General features: G+C 42.9%; 1 protein-coding gene across 1 annotated transcript in view; it reads right to left on the reverse strand.

Moving 5' to 3' along the window:
• ALKAL2 (ALK and LTK ligand 2) overlaps positions 1-14,628 on the reverse strand; it is a 15,197-nt gene extending 569 nt beyond the window's left edge. Inside the window, exons 1-6 of the mRNA XM_042802947.1 lie at positions 14,541-14,628; positions 13,864-14,065; positions 12,576-12,907; positions 10,097-10,150; positions 9,905-9,985; positions 7,426-7,492 (exon numbers count right to left, since the gene is read on the reverse strand). Of these exons, the coding sequence (XP_042658881.1) occupies positions 7,428-7,492; positions 9,905-9,985; positions 10,097-10,150; positions 12,576-12,834 (459 nt within the window). The 5' untranslated portion in view covers positions 12,835-12,907; positions 13,864-14,065; positions 14,541-14,628 and the 3' untranslated portion in view covers positions 7,426-7,427. The remainder of the gene's footprint in view (positions 1-7,425; positions 7,493-9,904; positions 9,986-10,096; positions 10,151-12,575; positions 12,908-13,863; positions 14,066-14,540) is intronic.
• Between the last annotated feature and the right edge of the window lie 2,376 nt (positions 14,629-17,004).

Below are 17,004 nucleotides of genomic sequence, written 5' to 3' on the forward strand. Positions count from 1 at the left end.
GAAGGATTTGATGTTTTGTTGGGCCCATTAGTGAAGAAATTTGGACTTTATATAAACTAAAAAACAAGCAGAAGTAACTTTCTGAGATCGTCATATAAATATAGTCCCTGGGATGTGCAGACACTGAGGCAACACAAACACTGCAGTGGTTTAATTTGCTGACTCTTCTATTAACTCTTCCCAGAATAGTTTATTGGAATGAAATGGAAACATTTCTATGACATTCATATTAAAATCACTGATAGGAAATTATAGGTTGCCACATTGCCTATGTATGTATATTGTCTGTACTCTAGGAATGTTAATTCAAAGGATGAGCAGTGAAGGTTTCCATGATCCTTCCCTTCCCAGATCTTGAAGCCTTCTGAAAAAATGCAATATAACCATCTCTGTGTGTATTTATCTAGAAATCTATCCTCTCTCCAGTAACTTCTGAGTTTGTTTTCTGCAACCACATTTTCTAGACAGGTGACCTTTGAATGCTGCAAGTCTATCTAGTTTAATGTGTTTCTAAAACAACCTGTTAATGCCCTTATTTTGAAGTAAAAAATGCACTGTGTCTTATTAGTCAACAGGAACTGCATGGGTGAAAGATACCTCTCTTACATGCAAACAGATTCAGCTGAAGCTTGTGTATCATAGGCACCAAAAGTCCATGTGGGAGATAAAAACCAGTGGTTCTCTGATACTAAAGTTCTGCTGATGTAATTTTTCACAGTTAAAACTTTCATATTTCCTGAACATACATCACTGTCTTTCCCATGATCAGTGTGAATTCTTTTATATTTTGAGTTTCTCTACATTTTCTACTTGTTAAGTATAATTTGTAATAGAATCATTTGAATGCAGAGTCAGTCAGACTTAACATAATCCATTGGAAATCAAGCCATTGCTGCATACAGAAATACTTGTTAGTATTTAAACATACTTAGTTTTGCAATTTTTTTTAAAGCTATTAGGAAATGTAATAATATTACAGAAAAGCATAATGTAATATAGTTTTTTTTTCTGACTTTGAAGATAGAACAAATACTTTAAAAAAAAAAAAATATCCCTCCTCAGAGGGGAAACTGATGTAAATTCTCCTTGTCTTGCATTTCCATCTAGCTCATTTTCTGTATATATGCCCCTACTGTACCATATTTAAGCTGTGTTGTTTAAAAGTGATGTTTAAAACCAAATTAACATGCTTTTGGTTTGATCAGTGTGTGGTACAACTGACAAGTTAAACACTAAGAATTTAATAAATAGATTTTTCAGGACTAATGGGAATATGCAGCTCACTGAGGGTGAAAAACTGGAAGTGCATAGGGTTCTTATTTGTCATCTCATCTAGTCCTGTGCTCCGCTAAAATGCAGTTTTCTAAATCCCTGGTATTTTCAGAAACCCTTGAAAAGGCCCCAGATTTTTAGCATTGATCAATCTGTTGTATTTTTTTTTTTTTTCACATAGTCTATGTTATATGCATCACTCTAGGAAAATTAGACTAGAATTTAGCTGGAGAACGAGATGTAGTCTTAGTGAAGATCTTGAATACTATTTGACTGCAGTCTCTGAGAATGTAGGTAGCTATACAACTCCTTTCTCCTCTTTCATTTGATTCTTAGTTCTCTTGCTAATGCAAATAATAAAAAAAACAACCAAACAAACAACAAAAAAACAAACAAACAAAAAAAAAAACAAAACAAAAAACAAACAAACAAAAAAAACCAACCAACCAACCAAAAAACCACAAACCCAACCAACAATATTAGCTGAAACCAACCAAACCAGGCAATTGTTCTAATTTTAAAAAGCACAAATGAAAGAGATACATATATAGAGGCATATTACAGCTTTTCAAATTTGGTTCTAGTCATTACCTGTGCATGATGATAAACACTGTAAGAGAAGCCTAATCTGTACACAAGAAGAATTTAGTGTTTTAAATATCAATACAAAGTTTAAAATAATGAGCCAGTAGTATTTAGTGCCAGAACTCACATGTACTAACATCAAAAAATTCCTTCCCCAAGTGTGAATACCCGGGTGGAAGTCTGCTCTGATGTGAGCATCAAAGAGATCCATGCATTGAAGATGCTAAGATGTTACATCTGGTGCTAGCCACGGAGATCCCATAGTAAGGAAAACTCAAATTGCCTCTTAAGAAAGTTGGACTATGCTACACTGCTAACCATGTACACTGTCTGCCTATTTAATTCAAAGCAATAGTTCTGATAAAAGTCTTAAATTAGTTACCTTGGGAGCTACTTCCTGTCACCAAGCAGAGGTGATTGAACACGTCATGGGAAGTTGTAGATGACAGATCAAGCTATACTTTCTAGAAAAAAAGGGTCTGCTTTCACTGAACGATAGGCAAAACCCAGATCTTAATTCTACCTGCACATCTTTTATGAGATGGAAGTGTCTGACATTTCTTGAGTGCCCTCAATGTTAGTGTGGATAAGAAAGTATGTAGGAGAGAAACCAATTAAGGGCTGTTGTTTCCATTGTTACAAAACACTTGATGCAAAACTTAAGAGCTCAAATACTTTGGTAAATAAATAAAAATAAAACTGAAATAAAAAAAGGTATTTCAGTTTACTGTTTATGTATTTAGAATGTCCAAGTTTATCTTGTATTTCCAGGTTTTTTAACATATATTACTAGTATGGTCAATATATCTTGAGGTGCTTAGACAGATTTTTCTGAGTTCCAAAGGAAATTTCAGTTATCAGTGTGCTTTAGCTTATTAGAAATTTTATAAAGAATATTTGACCTTTGTATGTATATATATTTATTCTTGCCCTATCATGTACTTTAAACAAGAAATACTGTATATATTGCTTTTCCTTTAAATATTGTTATTTATATCTGCTTCTCTAGGAAAGAAGCAAGTGGTAAATTTTTTTCATACACTTTTAATAGTGTATAATGCTCATTTTCTCTGGTTAGCCTGAGATTCCTACTATTTGCACTAGCCTTTTATTTATTAGTATAAAACTGTGTCACTAATTTTAGTTTGTTCTTTTGAAATAACTGTAGAAGCTTTAAAAAGTTAAACACACACAAATACTTGTCAGTCTAGTAATTAGAAGAAATCTTCAAAATGGAAGTATGTAATCATACGTGATAATGCAGTCCTTAGTCCTTGAACTAGTCCCTATGGTACAAGGAGGTCTTAAGCATACATTATGCTTAATGAGTTGGTTTGCAGCAAACACTTAAAGAACAGGTAGTAGAAAAGGGAGGGCACCAGGAGCAGCATCTGAAGTTTTCAGACAAAAGCAGTAAAATCTGCATGACTGTAGCCAAAGTGATTGTGATAATGCTGTCAAAGAGGATAGATTTTTCAGATTCATCATTATCTGTCACAGGAAACCCACAAGATCTGAATTGGGAACATCAGGTGAAGACTTGAAGGATCTTGTTCCTGACATTTCTTACCTGCTTCAGATATGGACAACATAATGGCTGTTGGATGTATCTGCATGGGGTGGAGCAAAACAAGCATGGAGTATGGGAACTATTAGGAAACAGGGAGAAAAATGATGCTGAAGAACAGGACAAAAAAAGAGCATAAGAGACAGAACTCCAGCATATCTGTGTTGAACACGAGAAGGTGTTGCAGAATAAAACTAGTCTCAGATGGTGATGGTGGCAACCAGGGAACACGGCCTGGGTTGCTGATTGGAAAAAAAAGAGGACTACTGAGTGATGTGGTAATATAAATATGCTGCTCTGGCTTCACTCATGCAATCTCAACAAGTAAAAGGGCTGCTCCTGGGCCCCTGCGTTGCTTGTATCTGTGCAACAGGCAAAATGTGAGCATATGCGCTAAAAAAAGAGAGAAGATGGAGCCAAGTTAACTGTGTGTAGGACAAATGAGAAAAAGTGGAGGCTCCATAAGACACACTGTGTCACGCACCCCTAGCCCTGCCCTTAGGTAGGCATTGTGACTGTAATGGATGCTTAATTCCTGGTTTTGCATCTTTCTTGTTTGATCTTAGCACTGAGTTTCAGTGTCTTGTGTGCTTAAAAGCTATGGTAGTCCAAAATGCATTTTAAGTACAAATAAAAACCAAATCTATAATTTTTTTTTTTCCCTTGACCCCAACTGATCTCTAACCATGGACAGATGTCCATGGATCTGAAAAATGCACTAAAAGGTATGCCAAGGTATCAAAAGGCAGTAATTCATCTGTAGCCCAGCCCACTCATAAGCCTCCAATAAAATGAAAATCTCTGTAGCCCAGCCCACTCATAAGCCTCCAATAAAATGAAAATCAGCTACTGAGTAAAAGAGGAAATCTAATTTATTGTGAAAAAAACAGTAGCTGTGGATAATCAAGGATGTGCTATTTCACTAGTTTATAATACTGGAGTTTAAAAAGCTTTTTAAATGTATTTGCGATTACACTTAATATAAATGGTCAAATTCTACTTGTGAATTTAGACCTTTGGGGAGTAGTATCACGTAAGAAAATTTTGTTATCTAATATTTAGGAGTTAGTCTGAGCTTTAGAACTGATACTAACTAGTAGCCTTAGGGCAGAAACCAGAAGTGTTTACTGGTTGCCAGACTGAACTCTTCTTAGACTAGAGAGCCATCTTAAATAAGAAATGGCTTTGAAATCTTGTCTTGTTTTCTGCAAGTGGTAGTATGTTCAGAGCTTTGAAATGTCTTGAAAACCCCTTGGACTAACGATAGCTATATACTTCGTGGAGAAAGAGGATGGTTTGATAAGTGGAAAAATACAAAAAGAGCCTATTTTTGTACAGCTTAGTCCATGAAATGATGAAAACAAATAAAGTCTGCATTATACTTTTCTGTGAGAGGGGACGTCTTACCCACACAAATTGAACTGATGCAGCAGAAAAGCTTTGTGGAGGAAGGATGTTTAATTTTACGGAGACACCTGTGGACCTCAAAGCCTATGTGGTGGAGAATAGCCTTCCTTTCAACAGATACAGGTTGCTTAAGAGTGATGATACTATTAATGATTTGTATCTGTGGGGAGAGTAACAGAAGAGGAGGCTTGTTACTCATTGAAACATGCCTGCTAGTTGAGCAAAGGAGTTGTTGGCAAAACAAGGTGGACTTTTTTAAAATAGACTCCCAGCTTGAGGGGTGAGCTAATTTAGTTACTGTTCCTTCATATTATGAGTTTGTGTTTACATGACAGGATGTAAAGAAACAGATAAAACTTCTAAGGAAAGGGAGAAAAGAATTCCCTCCTCTGATGGATCTGCTTATTATTACTGGTAAAAACATTATTCATCTATTTTTTGCAGTTGAATATCATTATATAACAATTAATTTGTTCCTTTCTGCATTTTACAATTGAAAGGTTGAATCCCTGACATCTCTCCTAGTTAGATCAAAGGATTTACTGGTTTGCTAACTTTTATTTGTCCTCATACAGTTGTATTAATTGTACTATTAACTGTTTCCACTATTCCATCCCTGAACATGTGATATATGGATAAGAGATTCTTCTCCATGGCTGCATGATTCAAATGAAGACAAGAAGTAATGTAACAGTTAATGGACATTAGAAACATTCTGCATTGAAGCTGGGCTAATTTAGGTTTATTTTACGAAGTCGGGCAAAAATTGCTTAAAGAAGTGTTCAGGAGTTTAGCATGAAGTCAGGATGCTGAAGTACATCTAATGATTTAATATATCACCTCTGCCCTTGCCATTAGAGAAGTCTTTTCTAATGTCTGGCTAGAATCCTCTCTTCTTGCAAAATTAAACAAATTATGTCTTATTTATCCACACTGGGTAGAGAGATTGGCTTGTCACTTTATGTGAAACTGAATAGCTCCATCATGTTTTCCTTCAGTCTTTTCTTTAGGTTAAATAATCCCAATTCCTTTTAGCTGTTCTTGTAAATTGAGTTTGCTAGGTTTTTGGTCATCCATGTTGCTCTTCTTTGGACTCTTACAAGAAGCACCCATATGTCTTCATGGTGTCCTTAATTAAATACAGTATTCCAGCAACAATGATGATTTCAGATATTTTATAAACAATGTTTCTATTTATAAATTCCAGTATGTTGTTTGTCTTTTTTCAAGTGTGACATGGTTGACATGCTCAGTTTGTGATCCGTGACAACCCCTACATTTTTTACAGAACTATGTTTTTGCTATTCACAACTTGCCATGTACTTCTGCAGTTGAGTACTCCTGTGTGACTTCGTAATTCTGCTTCCCTTTAAATTTTATCCTGTTTTTAGACTAGTCAGCTAATTTTCCAAGATTATTTTCAATTTCAAGATTGTACTCTATCATGGTTGCTTCTTCTACACTACTGTCATCCATAAATATGCTGTCTTCTATCATCAAAGTTATTAATGAAAATATTTAACAATATCATACCCCTAATGAAGCTGCGTGACTCTGCTCAATCCTTTTTTCTACTTTGACAGTGAAGCACTAGTAACTTATTTGTATTTTTTTTTCAGCCATTTGTACATTTATCTTGATGGCATTTCCCTAGCTTGTGAGAATGCCATGCAAAACTTAATGCTTTAAAAAAATAAACTAAGATGCTTAACATTTATTGCTTTTTTTTTTTTTTTTCACTGACTTTCCATAAGATGTGTGTCTTGTCAGAGAGTTAAAATATCTCTTTGACAGCTTTTGTTACTGACAAATCCATATGGGTTATTACATATCCCTTTGTCAGAGGTCACATTTCTGTCTCAGGTAAAGGTTGAGGACATTAGTCCTTTTGTATTCTTACGTGTCAGTTTTCTAGAGATAGTTTGGAAGTACTTCTTTGGTTGGTTGGCTTTTGTTTTTATTTTGGTGCATGGTGAAATTCCCTGATTATTTGTAGGAATTAGAGGTACATCTAAGCAAAAAGGGAGGGAATAAACCCATAGGCATGAGAGGTGAACACAAGGAAAATCCTAAGAAATCAGAGTAGCTTAAAGTTAATCAATGCTACTAATAATACCTTATAATTACTATAAAAGCACCCTCAACTTACCTGCATTTATAAAGGTTTCATGTGTATAGCTATGTATATATTAACTCATACTAAAACGTACGCCATAGATTTCCAGCTGCACATATGAAAGGGCTGCTGCTGCCAATACAGGCAATTGTGCACTGAGTCAACTTTTGACAAATAAGCTACAGCTGTTGTGCGTTGTTCTGTAACAACAAATTCACTATCTGCTAACTGTATGCTGCTATGAATAATTCACAGCTGATGCACATGGACTTTTATATAATGACTTCCAGTAGGGGGTACCCTTTGTTTATTGCCAGTATTAGCCAGATTAAGCCAGTTACTTCAGGTACTCTGAAAGAGGAATACCTTAGCCAAAGGCCAACTGTTATTATACTCCAAGGGATTTTCATGTATGGAACACAAAATCCACTGCTTTGGTATGCAGTAGAATGTCATTACTGTTATAGAAAAAGCTTACCTTTATCCTTCCATGCACATTGGGCTTACTGCCAACCGAGTAAGAAGCCTGGCACATCTTTTATAGTCTGTCATGAAAAAAGAGCATAAAGAGATTACTAAAGTAACCAGTTTGGCCTTTAAAAATCAAAACCGGTAACAGTGTGCAAATTATCATCATAATAAAGTTCAGTGAACACCTTAGTTTGGGAGAGTATAGAAATCAGCTCCTCAGAATTAGAAATGAATGTGTAAAAATTGCGTAACTGAAAGCCATGTCTAATGGCACATGTAACTATGCAACTCACTTCTGCATATGTACTGTCTATAAACACATAGCATGAATGTGCTTGGAGGCTCTCCAAGTGTATGTATGTATGAAAATTTATACATCTGTGTCTGTGCTTAAGTGTGGGATCTAAACATGTGACTAGTATTTTCATACTAGAGGAAGAGTAAGTAGTGCTCACCCCTCTTTGAAATCTATCCCTCAGTGAGCAAGTCCATCAACTTAACGCAACTCTCCAATAGATTTTCTTCCTGGAAAAACTGTTAAATTAGATGAACAACATCTCCTAGTCATAGGAATATTAAGTCCAGCATGAGCAGGTGACCACATCATACCAATTAATTCATAACTGTATCAAGTTTCATCTTAAAACTAGTAAAATTGGCTTTTTCCACAGTAGTCCTATTGTTAGTAGTTCTTATTTTATCTACCTTCTGCTTTTTGATGCATTCATTGTAAGGAGCAGAACCAAGGCAAAACTGCAAAATTAATCAAGGGATTATTTTTTTTCCTTTACCATGCCAAACTGAAAGCAAACCTTGTGAAAGTTGATTATGAACAGACAGCAGAGTAAATTACTTTTTAGGTGCCAATGCTACTATGCTGTACAAAGTACTAGAAGTTATGCCAACAAAATGCTTCTGTACTGGCTACCATCATGTTGCAGCATCATAGACACTTTTCATTTCTTTGTTGGGCCTTTGAATTTCTACAAAGAATGAACAGGAAATATTACCTGAAATCAAGATATAACCAAAAAGTAACATCATGTTGTGTATGAGGAATTAAAGCATGTTGTTTACCTCATTTTCCTAGAAGAAAGTTACTTTAAGGAGATGGTAGTCGGTCCAGTCTGGTGACTGATGTTGATTTTCGTTAGGCATTATTTCATTAATGAGTAACTACATCTAATGTTTCCTAGAGATGCAATGCTAACAGTCCCTAACTCACAGCATAGATATGCTGTAATTGCTATTCATACAAATTATCCTCCATTATCCAGACATTATGTCGGTGGGTATGACACCTGTCAGGAGGAAAAGGCTAATTCAGACTTTAAGACCAACTAGTTTTTAGCTACACAGCTTGAAGTACTCATTAGTACTGAGTCAAATGATGTTTGTGTTGTGATCCTTATGAAAAAGGTAATATGACCATTTTGCTTGTTCAAAACAGACTAGTTATGAACAACTTCCTCCTCCATCCTACTAGATGGAATGTGATCTGGTTAGCCATTATCTATAAATCCTTATCTTTTCAAGGTATTCCTAATCTGAAGCCTTACAAATAGGGAAAAAGTCTGCTACTCTTACCAAATATGCCTTTAAAATATATTGGGCTGAAATATTTATTAATACTTAAAACTTGGAATCTGTAACTCTTGTTTCTATTCCCAGCTCTGCTACTGACCCAACTGGTTGACCTCAGACAAGTAAAATAAAGTGTGTTTCAGTTCTGAAAAGGCTGTACTAAAATAACATCTGCTTACTCAACAGGTCCACCTCAGTATCAATCTGGAGTCACATCTACTGACTGATAAATGTCAGTGTTTGATTTTTTAATTTTAATTCTCTGTGCTGCCAGCACTGATGAGATATCATAAGCTGCATTTGCTAATTTATGTCTGTCCAGCACTGTTTGGTTTTTTTTTTTTTTTTTTTTTTTTTTAGTTTTTTCTTACTAAGCCTTAGGAAGTTATACTTCAGTAATTCACTGAAGACAAGCATTGCAAAGATCCACTGTCAACATCACTGGTAGGTTGGTAGCCGAACAGTCAAAATATAAAATGTCTCTAAAATATGTTCTACATAAATAATCAATGAAAAGGAAATAGCCCCACCTGGATTTCTGATCCTATCTTGAATCTGAAGCACTAACAATTATAGATTAGAGGTTTGTGAGAGGAGTTATGTGTTCCTATGAAAAACAAACACCTTTGGTTTGGGACCAAAGACGCATATACATCGGTACCTAAGGAAGCAGTGTTTACAGCCATTCTATGCAGTGTATTTGCAGTGAAAAAGTTGTGTTTTCCTCATTGTAACGCTGATGCTGTTCTAGCAACTCAGTAAAGCATACTTAGTCCATGTCAGAGCACTCCAAATTCTTCATTGCAAGGAATGTATTGTAGCATTGTATCACTACTGGTACCTCACAGAGCTCTTTAAGAGTTTTCTGCTGTTTTATGAAAGTCTCTGGTTTTGGCACTTACATGCTGGGATGGTGCAGTCCCTTGTATTGTGATAAAGCCGATGAAAATGTTTACTACATTTTGGGCTAAAGTAGAGTGGACCTGAAATATAAAGAAAAAATAAGTTATGAATCAGCACAGCTCACAGGAAGAAGAGTGCAGCTTATGCTATGTATGTGAAATGATGGATAGCAATGTAAAATTAAAACATACCTGTCAAATGCTTTAAAAATTTGTCTTTCATCCTCAGATCTCTGGGAACTATTTCTGTTGGACAGAAGAAAAGAGTAGTCACTCTGCTGCACTGGAACTATGCTTGCCAAGTGTAGTATGAGGACAGGGAATAAACACAGAGGCTAAGTCACTTGCATACAGCGGGCCAAATTGCAAGCATTTGTTTTACATAAGAAACCACTGTAAAATGCACTGTGAAACACACTGTGATGATGAAAAAAGCAACGTCTGTTAGGTGTGCAGTCATTAACGATGATGAAGATTAACTGAGTCAGATTTTAGCTCTCTATGAATTCCATTATCATAGTTTACCTAGATTTACATTTTTCCAGAAATTTTAGTTCAGAAATGACATATTCTGCTAGTAAAGACACAAAGATATATTCAAGTTTGGTTTAGTCTATTTTAATTCTCTTATGCAAATATATCCATTCTTCTGTCACAGGTATGCTTGTACAAGCACTGTCCTTCTGTAATCATGAAACTGGATTGATCTACTTACAGGAATGGGTTGGTTTTTTTTTTTTTTTTTGCCCCTCTAGCAGTAAATAAAATTCACAGGAAATGGTCCCAAGCAAATTGCTCTCTTCTGGCTCCCTACGCTTGCGGTTTACCGCCTTGCGTTTTGTGTTCGGCAGATGGCAAAATGAAACTGGTTTACTGAAATCCATTTTAGCCCTAACCCTTGCTTGTCTCTTCCTGATTTACAGCTATCTTTGATTGCTTTCCGTTACGAACTCTATGCTGATAGCTTAGTGCTGATTGTGTATGATACACTGCATGGTGCTTTATTTATTTGACCATAAATGCTTGAGCAGCCTTTTTCGTTCCCCTGGCACCTCTTATCAGATATAAAGCAGAGAGCATTTCCATCCAGATCTGATTCACTTGTGAGGTTAGACACTTCTCGAAAGTCATTCTTCATTTACTTCTAACTTTAGTCAGTGTAAGTAAAATTGACCTTATCATATTTGACCTAATTATGTCATGAAGAGCATTAAAAACACACATGCTTCACTCAGAAATTTCCTGTGGGACAGGCTCACAGAGAAAATGATGCCAAAACTGAAATGAAAGACTGTAAGCAGTAGTTCCTTTTCAGAGTTGCTGAGAAAAACTCCATTATAATAACAGAATGAAAAATCCTGCTTAGGAGTCAGTGACACCACTACTAACTAATCTGTTCTAAAGTAGGTTTATTATTTACATAGATAACTGTTCAGCACAAACCAGATGTTTCACACCAATAGGCTGATGTAGGGTGGCCCACATTCCACACTGAGATCAAGTTGTGCAGATCTGGCCTCTAACTTTTCAACATTTATGAAACAAAATGTTCTCACTATGCTGTTCTTAAGCGGAGCAAAACTGTCTTCCTTTTTATATTCATTAGTGGTCCAGATGAAGAAGTAACATTTTCATGACAACCACCACCAAATGCAAATCATGAGGATGTTTGAATATCAACTAAGAATGAAGAAAAGTTACAACGAAGCCTTATGAGATCAATAAAGGCAAAATAAATAGCATACTAGCAAAATGAAAGCCAGTTTGGAAAAAGGTGAATAGATATCTGCTGGAAAATATTCAGAAAGTCGGTAGGAGGGGTAAGATGAGCAGCAGTAATGCTGTAGGGGGCTGGGGGAGTGACAGTGAGCAGTAAATAAGATACAGCAGCTGCAGAAGCCAAATCAACTTTCAGCTGGATGCACAGAAGTACACGATGAAACTGAGCAGCAACTATCCATCGCTATGTGGCGCGGTATGACTGCTGCTGGACTGCTCTGTACAACCCTGAACATCTCACAAACCAACCCAGGCTTTCACCAGAGGTTAGAGAAGAGCCACTCAGCTGAGTAGAAGGATGACTGCAGGAGTGTCCCAAAGTGGTCAGAGCTTGTACAGTGACAGAGTAGTACTGCGTTCCAGTTCCCTAGTATTTCAAAGGTGCTACCTCCAGAGAACAGAAGGGACTAACAAGCAGGGCAAAAAGTTTAGTGAAGCTGAGCTGCAGGAAAGACTTCCAGATGTGAGATCTGTAAGGACACACTATAGTCCTGCAGGGGAACCCTTTCTAGGGTCATTTCCAAGGAACACTGAAATCATGTACATTTTAAAAAGTGGTAAACTTCCAGGAAAAAGAGAGTTTTCATCCCTTATTTCTTTGATCTCAGCCCATTTCAGTCTTTTCCCTTATTGTTTCCTTCAAAGCCAACACACAGGAAGTCAGACTTTCAGTTGTGTAATAATGTATCCAGAGAGCAAGAGACTCTGAGATGTGAATGGAGTTTTTCTATTCCAAATTTGCTGTCTGTGTCTGTTTCTGATACACAAGGGAATCTGCAGGTATATTAAGCGGTGAATTCTTGATATAAAATTAGTAACCTGATGTGATGTCTCATTTCTCAAGGCACCCTAGAGAAAAAAAACCCCTCCTAAGTCATGGACTGTGACTTACCGACTCTCTGCTCGTCCTGGTATCCCCCGTAGTCGGCCACTTCCCTGCGATCTAAGTTATAGTCATGCTTGGAGAAGTACTGCACCCCACTGTCCTTCTCCAGGTGGTACCTTTTCAGTTCCTGAATGATCTCCATGATGAGATTTAAGAGACTTTGCCTCTCCCTCAAATCTGCGGAGTCAGTTTTCTCTTTACAATATCCTGCTGAGAGCATTAAGAGCACCAGCCCTAGCAGCCCAGGAGACCTCAGTCCACTCATTGCAGTCTGACCCGAAGGGTGCAGGAGCAGATGAAAAGGAAGGATCCGCCGCTGTGGGAGGCCTCCTATTTCACTGGAAGAGAAAAACGGGGGGTGGGTCGGAGGTGGGGAGACTCACGGGGCTGAAACCGGACACGTTACAGGAGGGAAGCGCGGAGACTGCTTCGCAGGTTACCCGGGGGGGAGCCCAGCCCGCTCCCCGCTCCGGCAGCGCGGCGCCGGGCTGCGGGGGGCCCGGCAGGACCTGGGTGCGCCCCGGGGAGCGCCGCTGCCCCCCGGGCTGGCCCTGCGCCCCGCGGCCCCGGCGGCTGCGCAGCCGCGGAGCGGGGCGAGGCGAGGGCTGCCCCGGGCGAGCAGATCGCCGGTGGCGACGGGCTAGCGGCGCCTATCGCCCCGCCCGCGGCGGGGAGCGGGCGAGGGGCGACAACTTTCCTTGAAGTTTTTTTTTTTTTTTTTTTTTTTTTTTTTGTTTTTTCTGCCGGAGAGCCGCGGCAGCTGCGTACCCATCCAGCCCCCACCCCACCTCCCCGCTTCCCACCCGCCCTCGGCTGCAGGGCTCCGCGCCGGGGCTGCGGGCAGGAGCGCCGGGACGGGCGGTGCGCGGCTTGGGGCGGCGGGAGGGGGGGCAGCTGTCCGGGGGTAGGGCGCGGCACCGGCAGCCTTCCCACTCTCGGTCCTTTCTCCCTCCCGGCTCGGGGACGGGGCGCGGGCGGCCACGGCCACCTCCACCGGGAGCAGCAGCCAGGCGCGGCGGGGAACGCTGCCTCAGCCCCGGAGCCGCTCGCCTTGGGACGGCTACCTGACCCCTGCGCTGGGTGCCGCGGGCGGCCGGCCCACGCACACGGCTGCCCCACGCTGCGTTGCGGCGGCTCTCCCCTGCCAACTTCGGCGGGCGCCCGGCGCCTCCCGCCCGCGGGCTGTCACCGGCGTGGCCCCGCAGCGCTCCGGCTCAACGGGGCGGGAGGGGTGGGGGCGTGGGGAGAGACACGGGGAGGAAGGAGGGTCGCTGGCCCTTCCCGGCCGCTTTACCTGTCTCTCCGTCCCAGAAGCCGAGGTGTCTTCCCCCCCCGGAGCCGCTGCCCCGGCTCTCCCCGGGCGGCAGCAGCCCGCGAGCGGCGGGGTGTCCAAGTTTTCCGCGGCTGGCCCGCCCGCCCCCGTCCCGTCCCTGCGCTCCCGCCGTATCCACGAACTACTCCATCGCCGCCAGCCCCGGCGCAGCCGCTTATATAGGCTATAGGATGGACATGAGACGGCAGATAGTATCGACTTGGAAGTGGGTGGAAAACAATAAAAGTCCACTTGGCAACCTCGGGAGCGTCGCTGCTTGCACAAGCCCCCCCCTTCCCGCCCTCCCTTCCCTCCCGCCCCGGTCCCCCCCCGTCCCTCCCCCTCGCTCGGCGCTCCCGGGCAGGGCTCAGTCACTCCTTCGCCTCTCTCCGACGTAAGGAGACGGTCCCAAGTGTGTGTGTGCGGGGAGCGGGAGGGGGGCGGCGGCGGGAAGATGGGGACGGGGGACGGGGCGGGGGGGACGCGCCTTGCCCGAGCCTTTAATTAGAAGCGCGCTGAGGAGCCTCTGAAATATTCATGGCCTTGGCGCGGCTCCCCGTCAGGCGGGTCCCCGGCCCCGCGGCCGCAGCCGCCGCGCTCCCCGCCGTCCCCCGCGGGGGGCCGGGTGGCGGGGGCGGGCGGGGAAGCCGCCTGTTTACCGGGAACTCCGGGCCTGGCTGCGGCGGGGAAGGGGAGGTGTTGGGGCGGGGGCGAGCCGCCGGGGAAGGGAATGGTTATTTTCTTCTCCCGCCGACCGGGAAGCCCGCGGAGAGGCGGCTGGAGCGGGGTCTGGGTGGAAGAGGCGGGCGTGTCGCCTTTCTCGCCGGTTCTTGGCAAGGGCAGTCCCGGGTGGCGAGGCGGCTTCCTGGGCTCTCGGCGCGGCGCTGCCTGGAAGCGCTCCCAGCGGGGCCGGGTGGGGTGAGGAGGAGGAGGGAGAGGGCGAAGGCAGCGCCCTCCGGCAGGAGAGCCCCGCCGGCTCTCTCAGCCGCCCGCTCCCTCAGCCGAGGGTAACAGCCCGAGCGAAGGGGAGCCGGCGGTGGAAGACCGGGGGGGGCGACAGCCTCCCTGCGCAAGGCGGACCCCTCCAGCGGGAGCCTCCGCCACACGCATCCTCCCCCCCCCCCCCCCCCCCCCCAAAAAAAAAAAAAAAAAGTAAACTCGGCCCGAGTCCTCCGCTGCCCTCCCCGCGGAGCCCCTCGGAACGTGCGGAGCAGCGGGGGTGAAACCCGATCCGGCTGAACTTTCCTGTTTACTTTGATTGTGTGGCTAAACCTCTCCCTTGGCAGCTGGGACGGGCAAGCGCGGAGCCGGGCCGCGTGGCAGGCGCGCTTCCTGAGCCCCGCGAGGCGACGGGACCCGCCCCCCGCGGAGCCGGCGCGGGCCGCGCCCGGCAACGGTAACGGCGGGCGGGTCCGCGCGGCCCCCAACGGCCCCCCGCGGGCAGGTAGCGCGCGCCGCCGGCCCCTCCGCGGGCGGCTCCAACGGCGCCCCCCAGCGGCCGCCGCCCGAGCCGGAGCTCCGGCGCCGCCGCCGCCCGCCGCCAGGCGGCGCCGTGGTGTGGGGGGTGGTGGGGGGTGGTCCGTTAACGGTCGCCCCCTCCCGCCCCCCGGCGGAGCCGCCGCTTCCCGCCGGGCAGGGGGCGGGCGGGGGGCAGCCCTCCGGCGGACCGACGAGAAAATGGCGATTGCCGTCTCGCGTCTCTTACTTGATGCCATTGTATTCCCTAAGTACGGCTTTATTATTTTTACCTATGTTAGCCGATTTATCTTTCCGTTAAAAACAGCTTATAAAGAGCATTTTTGTCTGCTGCTGCAAAAACCTTAGCCCATGCTGTCACAATGAAGTTACCAAAAAAAAAAAAAAAAAAAAAAAAAAAAAAAGGAAAAATGTACCACATGATGAAGAAAGACACCCGGAGGCAAGACTGAGCAAGAACACTTTGTCAAGATTCCAGAATCCTTCCTCCTCTTTGGTTGGTGGTTTGTTTCCAGTCACCTTAAGACTCAGAGAAAAAGATAAATTGAGCGAGCAGTTCAACGGTGAGAAAGAAAGGCCCTTTGCATGGCATAACTTGGTATGGCTATATTTACAAGTTAGTCATAACAAATATTGACACATTAGGATCACCTAAAGGAGATAGGGAAGGTGGAAAACAAGCCAGGTAGTATACAGCTTGGTGTTCTGTTGCTACAATTACATTTCAAGTAGTCTTTCACCGAAAGTAATTCTTTGGAAAAAGGTACATGCAGCTGCAGAACTGAAAGAGGTGTTTGGGAAATCAACAAAAAAACTGCTTGGGTCTCCCCTAGCTTACAGTTACAAATTCTGTGTCGTTTCTGGTCACCATCCCATAAGGAAGGAGCAGCCTGTGTTCTGAGCGCACACCAATTCAACTCAGGAATGTCAGACTGCGTCTTTCCTCATAAGTTAGATGTACCCAGACATCTCTGGCACGTCTGGAATGGGGACCAGCTGGCATGGAGTAACACACGAGCTGTTGAACAGTATGGCTAATGTAGCTTTCTTCCTTTTGAAGAGACAGTGGACACTGTCAGAAACTGCATTAATCCCTTTTATGAGGTAAACTCCACCATGAATCTGGGAATGGGATAGCTGGCATGGGCCAAAGATACACCGAGGACAAATTAGTATCATAGGCAATTTCATTCCAATGCTCAGGAATATTCCCTTTAAATTTACTAATGTTGACTAGTATAGACTCAAAGTACAATGGCGGTATTAACCGAGATATGAGGTAGATAAATAAAGTGTTGCCTTTTTATGCATGCAGAAGCTGAGTTTAGACTGATGTGTTTACACTGAACTGTACAAAGATGTGCAATAGCTCCCATGACTTCAGTGGAGTCAATAATTGAAATTCACATTGATAGATTTAAGATGATAATGTTCCAACAGGTTCCATTTTCTTAAATACGTTTTCTTAGGGCTCCATCTAAGCTAACTTCCCAAATGCTAACAGATGCTAACTGCCTAGATGCTACCAAACTCCTACTCTGCAACATATATATTGTCAAAACTGCAATACCCGAGACTTCCACCCACCCTCAGTCTGACTCCCGAGGCTTCTCAAGTGATTAGGTGCACTGTTTGCCATGACTGCTC

Source organism: Tyto alba, unplaced genomic scaffold, assembly GCF_018691265.1.
Source record: "Tyto alba isolate M040663 unplaced genomic scaffold, T.alba_DEE_v4.0 Super-Scaffold_40, whole genome shotgun sequence".
NCBI lineage: Eukaryota > Metazoa > Chordata > Aves > Strigiformes > Tytonidae > Tyto > Tyto alba.